This window comes from Periplaneta americana, chromosome 3, assembly GCF_040183065.1.
Source record: "Periplaneta americana isolate PAMFEO1 chromosome 3, P.americana_PAMFEO1_priV1, whole genome shotgun sequence".
NCBI classification, from domain to species: Eukaryota; Metazoa; Arthropoda; class Insecta; order Blattodea; family Blattidae; genus Periplaneta; species Periplaneta americana.
The window spans coordinates 71953593-71974139 of NC_091119.1; the positions used below are offsets into that span (position 1 = coordinate 71953593).

At 36.5% G+C, this 20547-nt stretch overlaps 1 protein-coding gene across 1 annotated transcript in view; it reads right to left on the bottom strand.

Annotated features, from left to right (window-relative positions):
* N (neurogenic locus Notch protein) overlaps positions 1 to 20547 on the bottom strand; it is a 433061-nt gene that overhangs the window by 51763 nt on the left and 360751 nt on the right. Inside the window, exons 8-12 of the mRNA XM_069820749.1 lie at positions 6566 to 6802; positions 5818 to 6124; positions 4319 to 4578; positions 3262 to 3532; positions 1985 to 2217 (exon numbers count right to left, since the gene is read on the bottom strand). Coding sequence (XP_069676850.1) covers positions 1985 to 2217; positions 3262 to 3532; positions 4319 to 4578; positions 5818 to 6124; positions 6566 to 6802 — 1308 coding nt within the window. The remainder of the gene's footprint in view (positions 1 to 1984; positions 2218 to 3261; positions 3533 to 4318; positions 4579 to 5817; positions 6125 to 6565; positions 6803 to 20547) is intronic.

A 20547-nucleotide genomic window follows, 5' to 3' on the forward strand; every position in this document is an offset into this window, starting at 1 on the left:
AATCTGTGTGTCATTGTACGGAAAGCTGCATTTTTATGTTGTATGGGATGGTTTGATGAATTGTGTATGTGTGTTGTGATTGTATACTTTAATTTGGCATGTAATTTGTTTAGTTGTTGATGTAGATTTTCTATTTGTTTTCTGCCCATTATATTCCGCGTGTTTGTTATTGTCAGCATTTAGTATGTGTGTTTGTTCTATATATTATGTATGTTAATATGCTTGATATGAGTGAATCCATTGGTAATCCTTCAATCTGTGCGTAACATTTGTTATTCTATGTGAAACAACCCCCCACCACTGACAACAGCAATCTCCGAAAATCAAGACGAGCTGGAGCTGCAGTAGTTCGAGACACACTGATGACACCCAGTGTTGAAACAGGCCCGACTGTCATTAATATTTTTATGAAATTCCTCTTGATAAAATTCGCATACTGATTTCACACTAACTCAGTCATCGCAATCAATTGTAAGATTATATCAACAAAAATAATGCTCTACGAGAAATTCTCTTCCTAGAATTCTGGGCATAATTTTGATTACATGTCTTTCACAGCCTTCTTCAGCATAAGTAACAATTAACAATGTCGACAATTTTTTCTCACTGAGCTGCAAATACAACGTAGTCAAATTTCAATATACTATATTTTGGGCCATATTGTGTAATTGTCATCAGCAGTTTAAACATTCAGCACACAATCCAGTTGTTATTGCAAACAGTGTAGCACAGATGAATCATAAATCCTGAAAGAAAGCAACTTATTCTTGTTTTATATATATTGTGACAGCCACGTGAGATTCGATCTCACGACCGGCAGGAGGAGGGCAAGGTCGGCTGTGAAGTTGCGCGTGCATCTGCTTCCTGTGGCATGTGCTGTGGCATAGAGAGGAGAGGAGAGACAGCGACCGCGGCAGAAAGGGAAGAAATCCAGAGAATTCGAGAGGTGCCATCTCCTGGACATCCGTCGAAATTTCTAGATTTCTTCCCTTTCTGCCACGGTCGCTGTCTCTCCTCTCCTCTCTACGCCACAGCACATGACCCAGGAAGCAGATGCATGCGCAACTTCACGGCCGACCTTGCCCTCCTCCTGCCGGTCGTGAGATCGAATCTCACGTGGCTGTCACATTATATAAAACAAATGAAGTGAGCAGGCTTTGTGCATCTTTAAAAATGTGATTATCTATGTAAGCACCAGGCCAGGCGAGACTCAACACTGTAGCAGTCTTACTCCAAAAAAACTTTGTGAAAATTCCAATTGCCAAGAAATTTTGAGCTATTTACGAGATGTAATCTTCCCTCTCATGAAACCAGTCACACTTGTCGCAATAGCATTTCATCCTGTTTCAAAATAATGCTACATCTTAACACCATCATAAAGTGAAAGCATTGGTACATAACTAGAATTGGGAAATCCTTCCACTCTTTACACCATTTCCAGATTTCTTTCCTTTTGATTTTATTTTATTTTTTCACATCAAACAGCCAATGCATTAGCAAATATCTGAATTCGCAGATGCCATTATATGTGTATCACTGCCTATGTTGGTAAGATTGCAAAGCTGCAATTCATCACTTGCCACACTAGTGAACATGTGTGCTGAATTTTGTGGGTATTATTTGAAGTAGAGGTCATACAAAATTATGCCTCACTGCATTATTCTAATTGTAATGATTAATAAATACATACATGAAACTTTAATGATATGTATTTGCATAGCTGCTAATATCATTTTCTAGTTCCTATATATCTCAAACATTGCTTGATTTTAAGAATTTTGATAAGAATTGAAACTGGGAACAAAAATGTTAATGGGACATAAACCAATTTTTCAATTAATACAGCAAATCAATCAACAATCACTTCTAATTAATTGTATATAGTTGGCTAACTACAATTTAAGAGTCTAAATTACTAACTTCATAAAAACAACCTTTCTAGGATTTTAGCAAACAAATTAAGTAATATGGTTACAATACTCACATGATGCACAGTCATCAGTATTGATAACGCAGTCACGACCCTCATAACCTTTTGCACAAACACAGTGATATGAGCCATTTGTGTTGCGGCAAGTAGCACCATTACGACATGGTGAGGATACAACGCACTCATCAACATCTTCATCACAGAGGCGACCTGTGTAGCCCAATCCACAAGTACAAGCGAAATCTAGAAAATTACTGGATGGAGAGCAGCGAGCTCCATGGTGACACCTACAACAGCAATGTTGACATATTAAGCTCATGCTTGTCAGCAATACACTTCTTGTGTATTCACATCCAATATCACCACAAAGTTTTTTACTTTCAATTATCAGAAAACTTTTTAATTTTCAGTAAAACTTTGTGACAAGATCCCAATGGAAACAGAAGAAACTGTGAAATTAAACATTGAAAACTGTTTAATTTAATAAAAAAATTATGGTACTAGTGTCATATTTCATCACCAAAACCAGAAACCAGAATGATAATATTCATGTGCAATATTCAGTTATTGAAAACTAACCTTATTATGATATCCTTTAAAGAAGCAAGAAATGACAAAAGAAAGCAGAGAAGGTAAACAGATATTGCACGAGAAAAACAATCCTACTCGTATCAAATCCAAGATACACTGCATTTTTACAAAAAAAAAAATATATATATATATATATATATATATATATATATATATATATATATTATTTCTATAGAGTTAGGTTGGAAATAGAGACTCAATGGATAAATATCACTACTGCAGATTTCATAAACAACATACTATGGTTACAACAATAATTTGATTCCTGGATATTTCTCCTCAATAAGCCTACATATTGGATGCATATCCTTTGCATTTTGACTATTATTCTGTGCTTTTTAAAATATGATCTCAATGTGATGATTACAAGAATAGGAATCATGTTACTTGTGAATTATTTATGTACAGTAGGTTCAAAGTTCAAAAAAAAAAAAAAAAAGGTTACGTAGGTAGTGGTGGTGGTGGTGGTGGTGGTGGTGGTGGTGGTGGTGGCAGTCAGTAACTGGGATCAGAAAAGACCCAACGAACATACTTTTCAGGACCATTTCTTAATATTGGAAGATATTCATTTTGAACAAATTTATACTAAAAGCTCTTTAAATGTCTGTGTCTGTTGTGTAATCAAATTTTGTATGTTTGCATAGAAATTAAAAAAAAAATTATAACGCCAGAATTATGATATCATGAAGGAACTTTAAATAAAAGCTATGCAAAAAGCAACTAAAATTTCATTTACACACCTGTTCGGAGTGCAGGGATCCAGCTTGTCCTGGCAATCTTGGCCGGTGTGAGGCAGTTCACACACACATTTGTAGTCATTGACAAGATCGATACAGGAGCCCCCATTTTTGCACGGGTTAATAGCACAGTCATCCACATTGGTCTCACAGTTGGCTCCAGTGTAACCAGGCAAACATTCGCAGGAATATGCATTTAGATGATCTTTGCACATGCCTCCATGCTGACAAGGATTGGAGCCACACTCATCAATATCCTGTTCACATCGCTTTCCTGTATGGTAAACATAATGACTTCATAAGTTACGAACGTAATTTTAAACTATACTTTTAGAAGCAGTTATCTGGCTTCATATCATATCACTCACAATTGTTACTGAAAATACTGAAACATATAACGAAAGTTCTTTAGTTTGGCTATGCAACATCTTGCCTTCATCTCTTGACAGTGCACTTACATACATATGCTTATTCAGTGTAAATTCAAAAGTACACAAATGGTTAATAATTGCTGGCTTGAGAAAGTATACTTCATGAAGTACAAAATTCTTCACACTTCAACACTAATTTGTGGCACTTTGAACACTACAGCAATTTTTTCCAATGGAAATCAATGTTTTTATGTTCCTACTTCGATTTATGTCTGATTTGCAACAATAACTAACACATAAACAATACACAGTATTGTGAAAGTATTAATATTATTTTTATTCAATACATAAGCCATAATCCTAAACATAGATTTGCGTTAGATTAGTGATTTTATATACTGTTGTTAGCAATGTTCTATTATTATGAGTGGCCTTTCCGAAATATTTTTTTAAACTGTGTAAATATTTTAGTTCTGTTATTTGTTGAATATATGACACTATAGAAAAATAAAAAAATGAAAGATCTAATATATTTTATAAAATCTAAGAAAGATGGAACAATTAAATTGTAAAAACAATTTTATGTCGAAATCCAAAATGACTACTAATAATTAGAAATGTATCTTTTAAAATTGTGCCATTAAAATAAATTATTCAAATGAACAGGTACATATATGACTTCCACTCACCTCCATAACCTGGAAGACAGCGGCAGTTGAACTGGTTGACACCATCCTCGCAGGTTCCTCCATTCATGCATGGGTCACTAGCACACTCATCCACATCACTCAAGCACCGTGCGTCATAATATCCACGAGGGCATTCACATTTAAAGCCATCCACCAGGTCCATGCAGACGCCTCCATTTGCACATGGGTTGCTTGCACATTCATTGATGTTGGTTTCACAGTGCTGGCCAGTGAATCCCGGAACACAATCACACGAATACCTGCAATGCACAAAACTCCAGTGTAATAACAACAAGCAGTATCTTGGACAGAACACCATTCATGAACACAAGTTATGTTCCTTGCAGCAAACTGTCGATGACTATGTTCACAAAGAGAAAATAATAGATTACAAACCTATTGTAAATTGATAACAATGAACTCTATTATGAATAAAATCAGCTCAATATCGAACATAAAAATACTTAGTGAATGGAGGGAACTACTTTACCATCATCTATTCACGATTTTAACATCAGTGTGAAATTTCAGCCCTACTCCATTTTGAATTTGTCAAACTGGTGGATACTCGGGACTCAGTAATACTTCACTGATAAGCAACTGTACTAAATATCAGTAAGGAACATGGAAGCATTCGTTAGAAAGAAAAGTGTTTTCTTGTACTTAGTTCTAATTTCTTCAAACTTCAGTACAAGATTATGATGATATTTTATTTTCACATTAAATATAACACAACTTATAATAGATTATGACTGACAAGTTTCATATACTGCTGGAATGGAGAAAAATTCTCTCTGGCACCGGAATTCGAACTCAGGTTTTCAGCTCTACGTGCTAATGCTCTATCCACTAAGCCACACCAGATTCCAATTCCAATGCCAGATTGAATCCTCTCAGTTTAAGTTCCACCTCTTAGTTTTCCTTTAGTGGCCAACCCTCATGCACTGTGTCACAGATGTGTGACAGTGGCATACACTATGTCCAACACACTGATGTGCAGAAGTGCACTCACTACAAGTGACTAAGTGACCAGGATCCGACGGAATGAGCACCGTCTTAAATCACTAAGTGATTATTTACACCTATCATATTATTGCGATGTACCAAAGTACATATGATATTTCCGTGCAGGAATTCTGCGTTATTATGATGAAGGATAGGTGTGGCTTAGTGGATAGAACATCAGCACAGAGAGCTGAAAACCCAGGTTCGAATCCCGGTGCCGGAGAGAATTTTTCTCCGTTCCACCTATCCTCCATCACATGGTAAAGCAGAATTTCTGCACGGAAATATCATATGTACTTCGCTACATCGCAATAATATATTTCATATACTGCATTGAAAATAAAAAAAGCAAACCTAAAGAAATTACTTTCCAAAGTTTAATTTTCAATTTATATTACTTTCCTAAAATACTATCCAAGATATCAACGCCATTCAGAAAGAGTACGTTTCAGTCTTCTTCACGAATCTGTAGTAATGCACTGTTCCTAACTTACCTGTTTATACCATCCACGCACTTGGCACCATTGCGACAAGGATTGCTGTAGCATTCATTGATGTTTATCTGGCAGTTCGGCCCTGTGGTACCAGATTTACAGCGACATTGATAACCATTGATCAGGTCCTCACAGTGTCCTCCAAACTGACAGGGATCACTCTCACATTCATTGATTTGCGTTTGGCACAAGTAACCAGTGAAGCCTGGATGACAATTGCAAGTGAAAGAATTCTCCCCATCAATACACTCGCCTCGATGACAAGGGGAGCTTTGGCAGTCATTAATATTTGTCTCACAGTTGGTGCCTGTAGAGGTAGCAATAGATGTAACAATATTAGTAAAATGAGAGCAGTAGTAATAATGAAAGCATAGGCCTACATATCAACATAATTGTTTAGTAAGTAAATCTGACTTATTATCATAGATTTGATTCCTTTACAATTCAAACATCACATGGCATACATTAAAGTTACTGATGATTTTTCCCACATCATTGGATGACTATGCCAAAATGTAGTACAATATGGCTAAATTTAAAGAAACTGAAATGATTTTAGCAATAATGCGCTATTTATTCTACATGATCTATTCATCCTTACAACTGCAATTGTTTTCACAACAGTTTGAATGTCTAAAAATGTAGAGCAAATATACTGTATGTGTAAACCTATACACCTATTTTAGTTATAGATTTTAACCATTCGATAAATCAAGTTTCTTAATTTCAGATCTGTTACTGTACTCACCTGTAAATCCTGGGGGACACCCACATGTATAGCCTGCAATGGAGTCATGGCAAATTCCACCATTGCGACATGGATTACTCTCACAGTCATCAATGTTGATTTGGCAACGGTTCCCAGTGAATCCAATTGCACAGGCACAACGGAATGTATTGATCAAATCATTGCATATACCTCCATTCATGCATGGATTCAATTGGCACTCATCTATATCTATCTCGCATTGGGTGCCCGTAAAACCTGCATCAATACACACTATTATAGAACCTTGTTTCAATGTGCACTAAGCAAGTCAGATATGAAACAGATGGCAAAACAAAGTAGAAAAAATTAGTGTCATGAAGATAACATATATAGTCATTCTTTTTGTTGCCAATGATATTCCCATTATTAGAGTATTTTCTTGAACCACATTCTATGACTGCTTACACTGCCTGCTTATGTGCTAGTAGCCACTAGGTGGGAGGTAGTGCTTGTTGCTATTGGGATAATGTTAATAGCAATGTGCACTATCTGCCATCTAGCAGCAAAATAACTTTGATTGAGTAGGCAGTTTATGCAGCCATAGATGCGATCCAGCAGGCAGTAACTTGAACTATTATTTACAAGACATACTGAAATGAAATCATATACTTATGCCCACATAGTTCATTTTCTGCACTGTAAACAAAAATATTTCTCACACTCCCAAAAAGTAAGATATCTAATTTAAATTATTAAAATTTAAGCAGATTTGCTCACATCCAACTTCAAAAGGTTTTATATATCATACAACTGATAAATTCTTATGGCTATACTATAGTTACCAATAGTTGAAAATATACTCAGATAATACAATAAAAATTAGAAAAAAAAAATGGAAAGTTAAGTGATGAAACACCAGTACCTGCAGAGAAAGTAATTAGATAATGTGGTCCTTTGAGGCCGATATAAAATTTGATCACCTCCTTCAGCTGAATCGTAAAATGATTTAAGGTTCTATCTTATTGGTTAATAAAAAGAAAAGAAAAAAGCAGAGAGGAGGGAGAGGGGAAGAGAGGTGAGGAGCATTTCATTATTATATTATCTAAGTCCAACGGATGGCCTGCGTGGCATTCGTGAATCCAACTGACAGATGGACCATCCTACCTGAGCCTTGCAGGTAAGGTCCTATTCCTATCATACTGACGAGCCTAAACCCAGAGCCCCAAGGCCTTAGAACCTAGCTCAGCATTAGTGTACTACGCCCAGACATCACCACAACCTATTTTTACTATCACAGATGAGAGATGAAATGGGAGGGAAGTGGAGTGTGTTGGTGTACCCCAAGAAAAAAACCCTCTGCAATGTCTGTCTTCTGCAACATATATTCCACCCAGACCTGACTGGGGATCGAACTCGGGCTGCCTGGACAGAAGGGCAGCATACTAGCTATGTAGCCACAGACGCAGTGTAAGCCATGGAAAATGAAAACATAAAAATCTTATGTTATGCAGTTAACATTGTTTTATTCACTGGAAATGAAGATGACCTACAGTGATCACTGCACCAGTTTCACATAACTGCAAAAAGAGTTTAAAATCATTGTATCTCGCCAAAAATCTAAAGTTATGACAATCACTCGATTCCACATACAATGCAAGTTGACTGTGGATGGAACAAGTGTCAAAATTAAAACATTTGGGCATAAATATGCAAGTCTAAATATGCCAATACAATGTATTCTTCTTGTCCTTAGCAGTGAATTTTCATTTGTGATCTTAATGACTGCAAGTCTTATTGAAGGTGACCAGACGACTTCCCAATTTAGCTGGGACGCCTGGATGTTTCAGTTTTATCAAGTCAAATGAAATGACCAATGATTTCAGATTGTAAATGTAATTTGCTTAACTTTCAGCACTTAAAAAAAAAAAAAAAAAACTTGTGTCCAATCTTGCCATCTGAAGTGTATGGGAAGTCGCCAAAAAGCAGTTCAAAAGTAGCTAAATTAGTCATTATCAATACACGGCATTTTATTTTTGTCGCTAGTTAAAAGTTGCCAGATTTAGAGACAAAGTCTCTAAATTAGCAACACTGCTCATGTTATGAGTCATAACGTACTATTTCATGATGTAGCAATATTTCTCGCATTTCATCAAGTAAGCACAATTACAAAAATGAGTCACTAGTAAAATTCCTAGCATATTAGATATACCACTCTTGCATTTAGTAATATAATATGACATTGTTGAATCGGTTTTACAATCACAAGATCATTCGCGTTTTATGGCTCATAAGTTGATGCTCTTATAAGTGCAGAAGCATAGAGGTAGAGGAGAAGAGAAGGCCTGACGGCCTTATCTCTACCAGGTTAAATAAATATTAATACATAGAGGAAGCAAGAAGCAGTTAAGGCCGTGTGTAGAATAATATTCGTGCCTGATCGGCAAAATTACTATTTTGTAAGAGAAGGTTCCTGCAGTAGTTACCCATTGGTCCCAGTTTCGACTCTCGGGAATAAGGTCACCTTATATTATTTCTTTATTTCGTTCTGGTTGCCATTCTTCATGTTGTACATGAGAACTTAGAGCATTTACACATTCGGCTAAATCCGTTAAAATGCTGTATAGGTCGCGCCAGGGATTTTGGCAGATGGATTTTCTTAATGCAATCTGGAGAGCGAGTTCTCACCGCTGCAAGATCGGTTGTTATCTCTGTCGCAGTGGAATGGGTAGGACATAAGAGTAAACATGCACGCCCGATTATTTGTGCACTCTGGACAGACACCTCCAAAAACTAAACAAATATTACAGTAGTCTATATGTGTCTTTGGTATTCCCAAGAAACTTGTTCGATTAATTAAAATGTGTCTCAATGAAACTTACAGCAGAGTCCGTATAGGCCAGTTTCTATCTAATGTTTTTCCAATTCATTGCGGGCTAAAGCAAGGAGATGCACTATCACCTTTACTTTTTAACTTCGCTCTAGAATATGCCATTAGGAAAGTTCAGGATAACAGAGAGGGTTTGAAATTGAACGGGTTACATCAGCTTTTTGTCTATGCGGATGACGTGAATATGTTAGGAAAAACTCCACAAACGATTAGGGAAAACACGGAAATTTTACTTGAAGCAAATAAAGCGATAGGTTTGGTGGTAAATCCCGAAAAGACAAAGTATATGATTATGTCTCGTGACCAGAATATTGTACGAAATGGAAATATAATCTGTTATATATATGGAAATATATATGTATATGGAAATATGTTAATCCTTAGTCAATAGATAAGACTGAGTTTTACGAAATACGAACATTAAGGGATGGAAAATGGGAGGCAGTAATGATCAAAATAATTATACCGATTTATTTTGTTTAACCAGGTAACTTGCCCCAACCGGGAATCGAACCCTGGCCACCTCGTTTCGCGGCCAGACGCGCTAGCTGTTAATACAAAGATTCACTCATAAAATTGGGTTAGACTATTCATCTCATCTCTCAGAATTGTTTCTAAAATGTATAAGAAAAGTAAAAAAATTCAATTTCATGTAGGCTACTCCCTTGAAATAACTTTTTTTTTTATTTTTTTTTTTTTTATTTACTTTCGAGCAGAGAGGAGAGAGAAAGAAGTCGACGATTTTAAAAATGCACTAAACTATATTTAACTAGAGACGTAAAATTTAAAGTGAAGGTTACTCTCTACAATATTGGTTAAACATTCTTAGATTTTTTAAATACCATATCCTAAGGTACTGATGAAAAGGCAGAAGGGAGTGAGAAATCATGTCATCCGATCTCGATGAAAGTCGATATCTGGGGATCTTTGCGATCACAGAATACGAATAAGGTATTATTTAGTCCGACTTTGTCCCTAAAGTGGTGGAGTGGGACAAAAATGGGTGAAAAATTAAATTAGATATCTTAGGGATTTTCGAGACGAAAATTACGAATAATACAATTTGTGCGAATTCAATATGGCAGTTTCAGTACTATGAATTATATTTTTAAATATTAAACATCGGATATCGCACAGGTAACACATGTACAGTATTTAAGGGCGTATGTAACACCTTTTGATAGTAGGCCTATACCTTTAGTAAAATCCAAAGTGTAATTTCTACATATTCTGAATGAATGTTGTGCTGGAATTTAATATAGTCATCAGCCAATACCTCTAGATTAATAAACTTTTTAGAATCCATAAAATACAATATTTATTGTGAATGGTAATTATATTTTTCAATTGGTGCAATTTGTGCAGGGAAAATTGGTTTCTCCGATATTTTGTACAATTTCGAATATTTTAAAATGCTTTCTTCTCTGTTCTATTCACAATGTGCGTGTGAAGAAATTATTGCCCCTGTAATATCCATTACAATCCTATTTATTATACTCTTATATAAATCTAACTTCCGCAGCATGCAATTTTACCCAATTAACCAAATTATATTTTGATTATTAAGAAGAATCGTAATTTTTATTAACTTGAATTGTCGCACCACCAGTAGACGATCCCTAGATTATTACTGGACAAATCTTGTATATTGGTCTGGTAAGGGTAGAATTTTCCTTTTAATTAAGAATTAATTTAATTTAGAAAATGTAGGAGACGTATTGTAAAATCATTGCGAACGGAAGTCATTTACATTTATTAAAGGCATTCTTTAAGTAGGACTGTACCGCGGTGTGTTTCATAATAAGGATAATTGATATGAGCTGCTGTTATGAAAATATGAACGACTCAGAATGTTATCGCATCTCATTCTCGCAGTTTACAGAAACAATATTGGCTCGCCTACTGGAAATGTCATCGAGGTCATCTGCCAAAATCAGTGCCTCCGACTATAAGTGTAAATACCTCTCGAATTGAATGCCTACAATCTGGAAATCTTTTCTAATATTCCCGCCCAGTAGCTGCAGTACTAATATCGCATAATCTGTATATGAACACAGTATCCTACAAGCATAGTGATCACTGATCATTAGAGCAACCCAAAGACATAAAAAGCATAACAGCACTTTAGATACGTGGTTAGTACCTTGAACATAACTTTGGTTATCTAGGGGTCTAGAGGAAACTAATAAATTTTGAAAGCATAATTTAAAAAACGAAGCATAAACATATAATATGTAAACGAAAGCACAATTCTTGGAATATTAGCTGTTTGCTTAATTGTTAGTCTAACATAATATTTATATTGTAACCAAGAATTAAAAATTCCAGCAACATGACAAGTCTGATAAATACTTTTCAACAAAATATGACATCTTGAGGGGAGCATGTATGTACTATGTCCGCCATGTTAAATTCACGAACTTTATGCACCTTATTCTCAGGGACTACTTGAACTAGAAGGATGCAACTTTGTACATAACTATATAATTTTTCTGAAAGGTAAGTTTTTAAACATATTTTTCAAAGAAAATATTTTTTAATTTTGTTGATTATACAATACGGAGCATGAAAAAACCATGAATTATTTAGTTTTATGACATGAATTAGTGTTTGAAATTTCAAGTTTCTACTCGTAGTAGTTTTTGAGAAAAAAGTACATTTATATAGAAAAAAATAAATGAGAAAATGACACCTAAACTTAACCCTGTCTTTAATGAGCACCTGGTCCATATTCTGGATCATCCTTCATCCTCTCTAGCCCTTTTAAGATCTCTTTTATTCTTTCTCTCCTGCACTTCGACTCACAATCAATATCTGGAGATAATATACAGTAGCGTGCAAATTAATCCGAACAACATAATTACTTATGCAAAAACACTCAAACGGGATAAAAAAAGGATCTAAGACATACCTCAGTAATCTATGTGGCCTCCCTTGTTCCTAATAAAAGCTCTGAGACGATTTGGCATGGATTCCACTAATTTCACACAAATATTCTTCATTTCTTCATCGCGAAACCATACACCAATGAGGGCAGAAATCATCTTCTCCTTTGTAGAACAATCCATTTTTTGCATTCTTCTTTTGCAAATTGACCACAAGTTCTCAATGGGGTTGATGTCGGGTGAGTTGCCTGGCCAGGGGAGTACCTGAATATTCTTCTTGTTGAAGAATTCTGTAGTTTTTCGAGACGTATGGCATGGTGCCAGGTCTTGTTGGAACACCTCTGCCATCCGGAAATGATTTTTGCAGCTGGGGTACGATTCTGGTTTCCAATAAGTGAATATATTTGTCAGAATTCATCATTCCCTTGATAGGTATTAATGCTCCAGGCCTTTCATGTGTAAAACAACCCCAAAACATTACTTTAGGGGGGTATTTGGGTGATTGTTGGAGATGAGCTGCTGTTACTTTTTCAGATCCTTTCTGTACGTAAGAAACACGGTGGCCGTGGACCTCGAAATGAGACTCATCGGAAAAAAGTACATTCTTCCAATCATTCACTGTCCAGTGTTGATGTAATTTTGCCCACATTAACCGTTTTTGCACATAACAGGGATTAGCAGTTGCTTCTTAATAGGCTCACAAGCCCTTCGTCCAGCTTCCAAAAGCCTACGCCGCACTGTTGTGACGTGAATATTCGCCCCAGTGGTAGCCATTAACTCGCGGGTTAAGTCGACAGCAGTTAGTCTAGGATTTAATTTACTTTTCCTGAGAATTAAACGATCATCTGCAGGTGAAGTCTTCCTTTTCCGGCCACAGTTTCCTTTTTTCTGGGGTGTGATGGATCCAGTCTCCCTGTATCGTTTTATGATCGAATTAACAGTAGCCAAACCGATGTGACATTCTGCAGCAATTTGCCTCTGTGTCATAGAAGAATGCTCTGCTAATGTTATAATTTTAGACCGTTTTCGTGGAGTTGTATCCATTTGTGAAGATGACAGAATGTACACAGGATTGCAGTATTAAGTCTTCAACACAACTGAAATGCTTATAAGTACAAAACGACAGGCAAAATGTCACATATTATAAAAAAAATAATAACGACAGGCCTTCAACAATGGAATTACACGTACTACAGATGTCAATTAAAGCGGTATGAGCAGCTGTGAGGACAATAATGACAGAAAATGTAAAAATATGTCGTGTTCGGATTAATTTGCACGCTACTGTATTTGCGTGCCTCCACCATGTTCGCTCCTGGTTCTATTCCTAATCTCTTTAAAACTTTAATCCTACCATTACTTTCCTAGTTGAATGTTAATACATCATGTACACCAACTGACAGTGTCTCTGCTACTACAAAAACAGTTTTTGGCACCCTACACCAAATGATATTATTGAGGGACTCATTTGTATTTTGGGTTTTTCCATGCAGACACATATGGAGAAGATTTGGATGGGCTAAACAGAAGGTTATAAGGCGGGAACAATGCAGACAACACATTTTATTTCCCTACTTGTAGCAAAATATCCCCAGGTCCCACAAATTTAAAATTATGATTTACTTTTTCATGACAGAAATTTCTACTCGAAAAGGAGCGTACCTCTTATAGCGTTAGATATTTAAATGGCATTTAAAGGGCCTTTTAGGACGTTTTGACACAAAATAAGAATGAGAGATGATTAAGCAAGCTTTACACAATCAAAATAGACACATATTTTTTACCAAATATGCATACAACCTCTCCTTAAAGAAAATAAAACTGCAATTCTGTGAGAAACAGGACAACAATGTTATTACTGTCATTAGTCAGTGCGCACTTTAATCAGAGCAGTTAAAATCTATTGAGTATCAGTATGTCAAAATCATCAGGAAGTGCAGTACAGAGGGTTCACGAGTTTTCTTCAGATCACTTGGTGGGTGAAAAAGGGAAACTTTTATGTACTTTATGTTCGGAGTGTATTAATTTTGAAAAGAAGTCAGTTTTGCAAAACCATGTGAAAGTTTTAAACGTAAATCTCGGAAACAGAATGAGGAACATGGTTAAATTCCAGGAGGTCCTAGCAGCATATGCACCAGTGGTACCTCAAGTACTGCAGCATATGGAAGATAACAAGGCTAACATTAAAGAAATGGTCAAAACATTCACTTCTGCTCGTATTCCACTTCATGTTCTCCGAAATGAATAATTTCGTTAGTGGATAGCAACATCTACATCTATGAAGCTGGCTCCCAGTGGAACCAATCTGAGAAGATATTTTGCCAAGTGTTCTGAAGAAGACCCCCAGGAAACAGTCAAAATGTGAGGGAAATTCTCTTTATTTAGTGGTTGATGAAACAACAGATATAAAGAATCGTAGGTTGGTGAATATTCTTGTTGGTCCTTTGGGTGTTGTGAGAACAAAACCTGTTCAACATTGTAATGTTGATCTTATAGTAAATTTAATACTTGATGCACTGGATCTTACTGGTGTTCATAGAAGTAACTTGATTGTTTTAATATCAGACAGTGCACCATACATGCTTTCTGCTGGCAGGCAATTGGCTGGACTTGCGCCTCAGCTTTTGTATTCTACCTGTTGGGCTTACGTATTGCATCTTTGTATTGAAGAGATTAGATTTTCATTGAAAATTGCTCAGGAATTCATTGCGGCTGTTAAGACTGTTTTAGAGAAAATTACTGCCAGAATGGAGAGATCACTGGATTAGTTAAAAGAAGCAGGAACATTTGTTCTACCTCCAGTTCCTGTAATAACTCGTTGGGTCACATGGCTAAAGACGAAAATATCACAGCATAAATTTCATCAGTCACTTAAACATTAGATCAATTTAGAAAATGGAGAAGGTAACAAACTTAAAACAACTTGTTGAAGATGAAGTGCTTAAACCTGAACTTAGAGCTGTAACTCAAGTTTCTGATGAACTTTGTAAAGGTTTTGTAATCTGGTAATATTGATACAACACTGGTCTTGTTTCTTCCATCATCAATTCTTCAGTTGTTGCAAAGTTCTGGTATTGCTTGTAAAATAATTTGCAAACTATATGAATAAACTTCTGCAAGGAAGTTCAGAATTTAGATCCAATATTAGTCAAACCTGAGCAGATTTCTTTCATCTTTACTTCAGATGAACTGAAACATTCCTCTACTGTTGATGTTCCACTGGAAGAAATATCAACATATGCAGCAATGGTACATGGAGAAAATTTGTCTTTTTCTTTTGTTTTATCCTTTTAGCAGAAACATTCCACTAAGATGCCTACATTAAGTAAGCTGGCAGTGAAGTCAATTATGGTTTCTCCATTGTCTGCTTCAGTTGAGAGAAGCTTTTCTAAGCTCAGTTGGATTTGAATTCTAAAAGGACATGTCTGACAGAAGAAAATCTTAAGGATCACCTGAAATTTTCAATTAATCAACCTCTTCATGGTGATGAAGATGAAGAAACTGAAAGAGACTTACAGTGACTAGAACTTTCATTCTTTAGCATTGTTTTGTTATTATTGCAATGTGTAATTGTGTAAGTCATAAAATGGCATTTCAATACAGCATTTGATTTAAGTTTATAGGTTTGAAACAAATTTTTATTCATAAAATTCATAACAGTAATAAATAGATAAATAAGCTATTTAGAATATTTGTGTTCCATTAAATATGGTATGTTAAACACAAATGAAAATAAAGCATAATGCGGGTGCCCTAATCACCATACTTTCAGTAGTATGCCTTCTTCACTGACTATAAGCTGAGTGAGTAATGTAATGGAATGTTATAGTACTTGATGCCAGAAGAAGAGCCAACCATTCACACGCTATTATTTTCATAATTGTTTGATTTCGTATAGGGATATGTTGGGTTATACCATGCTAGAATGGCTCGAGGAATATATCTCTACAAGGTTCCACACAAAATTACAACACACTCTGTACATGGTAATTGTTCACTGACATCGAAGATAGACTAACAAAGAGTGGCTTCACCAATCATAACAACGGTAATCATGACAAGGCTTTGAAAAAAAAATAACCTTGGCCGAAATACTGTATTTGTAGCATTATTCGTGTATTAATAAATTTAATTTATAAATAAATTAAGTTGTGGTCCACCACTGTGGAGTAATGGTTAGCATGTCCAACTGTGAAACAAACAGTACTGGATTCAAATCCTGATTAGGACAAATTACACCTGATTGGAGGTTTTTCCTTTAAACCAATTGAAGCATAATAGCTGGGTAACTTTCGCCTTCATTAATTTCAGCTTCGTCTATCATCTTTCAATAGATTCTGGCCCACTGAAGATGCAGCAGATGTAGTACCATTCACACAGATCTCAACTGAGTGAGCTGCATAAGTCACAGGTGATGGAGAGGCTTTCATAGTAGACTGTGTTGGATCTGGATGCTATGTAGCTAAATCAACAGGTGACACCATTGTGAATCATGATACCTACTGTAACTCAATCTTCAGGTCAGTATAAGATGCACCACGATGTAGTAACATGATTTACAAACAGATGCCATCAATTTGAGGAGGTCGTAAAACTCCCAGGGGGACGGAGGGACATATTTGGCTGTTCTGTGCTGACCCCGTCAGACTTGTCTTCTGTTAGCTGAATCAATAGATGTCATCAAATAGTGAATCACGATATAGGAATGAGGTCCTGAGGGCGTCAACAATCACCCCATAATAAGGAGGTCGGTACATTAAGTCTCAAGCTGTTTTGCAAGTCTTCGGGCTCTTTTCAGAAAAGGAAATCAGGAAAAATGATGTTACGTTCAGCAAATGTTCCTTATTGACCCAATTTTCATATGTAGGCCTAAGAGTATTTATACGATGGCGAGATAAACCGATTTTTTACATGATGTTTAAGGCCATATCAGTCATTCAACAGTGATCGCAGCAAACTTAACTAGCTCATTCACCTCATATGCTAGATGTCAACCAACCCTGCCGGTACAGGTGAACTAGAGGGTGGGGGTTGAAAAGTCGCGTTCTACAATTACTAAAATGTACTATAGTACATATGCCGACTGCTGCCATAGCTGGTGCTAAAGGCTTGGCTATCCATACTTCACCAATCTAGTCTATTTACTACTTTAAGTACAGCAGTTATTTTGTTATTCAGCAATGCCAAAGAAGTTTATGACCAATGGGTAAATTACGATAAAGTTTTTTTAAGTCTGTATTTATTGGTAATTTACGAGAATTTACTCTTATAAGTAGCTGACTTTTTTTTTTCAAACCCCTTTCTGTTTACTGACGGAAAATACAATCAATGATAATATTAAGCAAATGCTTTTTATTAATGCAGTGAATGAAGCATAAAGACTATATAAAGTATATTGAGTGCGCCCAATATTCCTGAAGGAAACATATACTATCGGTTACTATTTTATTGCATAGATTCAATATTTTCTGCAATAATACCACTTTTCATAAAAATAATAATATAATAAACTGGTTTTCGAATGTGTACGGGTGCATATGCGTGGCACATATTACTTCAAATCTGATAAAAGACATTGGAATCAATTTGCAACATTTATAAAAAAAAATCAAGTTACAAAAATCCAAACTTGTCATCGACAATTTATATATCAGCGATTGAGCACGAAATGAGAGGCAATCAGCCAAACAGGCTGGCAATGATTTCGTCTTCTCGGCCTGTCTGCGCGAGATGTGAATTTCGGCATTCCAGTCGCGTGGCCTTGCAACAGTTCAGTGTTGCCACATCTTACGGCCACGAATGAATCTCGGAATCCGCATGAACCGGTGCAGCTTTCCGTTCCAAGCTCGGCATTCGTATCTGTGATACAGAGTGCGAATTGAATGCTTTCTCCGGGGAAAGGGGTGGAGGGCATTAAAATTTATAAAATCAGTATTAATTAATCGTTCTTATCCTTGCAGTTTTTCCCGTACGGTAAAACTGTGAGAAGATCGTGGTTTCTGGCTACCTTTAAAACGAAAATGTAAATATTATAACTAGGGTTGCCAACTCTCCCGTATTTCCCGGGATAGTTTTGTTCTAAGCATACCAAGTAGTAATGCTCATACAAAGAGAATGTTTAATCTCAAGAACAATATTTGGACAGATGTTCGAAACATGAGCACGACACATCAGAGCTGAAAACTGCAGTCGACTTCAACTATTGCGCGAGACATGTCTCAAAATACTCTTAAATTAAGCATAGCTGCTGAAGTGTAGAATAAAATTGTCTTTTAGTAACTGAACGGAATAATTTGTGAATGTTATATGTGAAATTTTGTCAATTTCTTAATCTCTCGTATTTTCTTCAAAAAAAGTTGACAACCCTAATCATAACTGTTAAACAACAGATTTCCCTACTCATTGTCGATAAAGAATACTGTTAATAATTAGAAGAAGCGTTGGCCGGGCCGTCTCGTATTGTTACAGCGCAAAACTTACATTAAAAAGGAAATTGAAATCGTTGTTATACACTACATTTAGTTAAGGGATTTAAAAGGGCGCGTCAGCTATTATGGCTATTTGCGCCCTTATCTAAAATTCGTAACAAAATCAAAACATAAACAGTACAATAGGCTGAATGCTAAAACAAACTAAAAACCGTTGTCACAGTAAAAACGAGGTACACAAATGCAGTTTCAACAAGGTGATACATAAAAATAATAAAACAAATACCACCAGAATAAATTATCTGGCGCATTTCAAAACACTAACATTTTATAAAATAGTCGGATGTAAAAGGTCCGAAATGTCAAGTAGGCCATGTTAAAAATATATATAAAACAAATCGGCCTGGGTAGCGCAGTTGGTATAGAGTTGGCCTTCTGTGCTCGAGGTTGCGGGTTCGATCCCGGCCCATGTCGATGGCTTAAAAGCTACAGGCTCATATTAGTAGATTTACTGGCATGTAAACGAACTCTTGTGGGACAAAATTCCGGCACACCGGCGACGCTGATATAAACCTCCGAATGTAAAGAGTCCGGAGGATAAGTAAAACGGGCCAATAAAAAAACTTAAATCACCCTGTCAAGTCCTGTATTCGATAACAATTTCAAAACTGCATTTGTACAATTAAAATCATTTCCAAAAGCGTCACGTAGAGTCGGCCGAATTGCATATTGTCGACGGTCACGGTCATATTTCGTGCAATGCAATAAAATATGTTCGACTGTAATTGGTACACGGCATATCTCACACTCCGGCTGAGGCTCACCACGTAAGAGATAGCCATGTGTCAAGTAACAGTGGCCAATTCTAAACAGGTGAGTAAAACTTCTTCGTGTCGTGACGGTCTTGTGGACGAATCCCAAACGAACAGTATTCTTTATACTTCGTAATTTGTGCAGACCATCCTCCTTCCCATTGCCACCATATTGTACATTTCAGGTAATTCTGAATATCTTGCCACCTCTCGCGCCAATACACCTCAGAACGGTGCGTCCCTTGCTGCAACATCCCCTGCCTCGTTATCAGGGATTCCAACATGACCCCGAATCCACACTACTCCAATCTCAGAATCAGAACTTAGGAGGGTGTGGAAAAGCTCCTGGGTTCTCAACACAAGCGGATCATCAGAATTCAAACACTGCAGGAATTGAATGGCGCTAGAGTCAGAGCAGATAAGGAATCTCCCTCGGGGTTGTCTAATTAAAAGCAATAAGCTCTGTAAAATGCATAGAGTTCAGAATTAAAAAGACTGCATATTGGCTCAATTTATATTAAAATATCCTTCCATTAGCCACGAAGGAACAACCAACACCATCATTTTTACCCAGGATACGTCAGTAAGAACTAAAGAATAATTTGGAAATCATAATACAAAGTTCACTAAAACGAAGTCTATAAACAAAAGTTGATGTAAAATTCTTAAAACTCCAACTGAGACTTACATCAAACATGAAACGTCGCATAATTCACAGTGGAGTGGTGGTATACTCCAGTGTGCGAACTGGTGGTGCAAGGATGTCAAATTCAGAGAACAGTTCACGAAACCGGACACGTGATGAACGAAGTCTCCCTGGACTTTCACTGTATCGGCCGTAAAGAGACGAATGGTGAAAGGAGTCGTAAGAATTGTGCTCAGGCTGCAAGCGCAGCTTAACAGCATATGAGCACAACAACACATTACGTCACCGTTACAGGGTTGGTTCTCCGACTTCACAATACAGGGTTTCTATCCCTATCCGATTCGTTCGGAAGGCCCCTGTAGC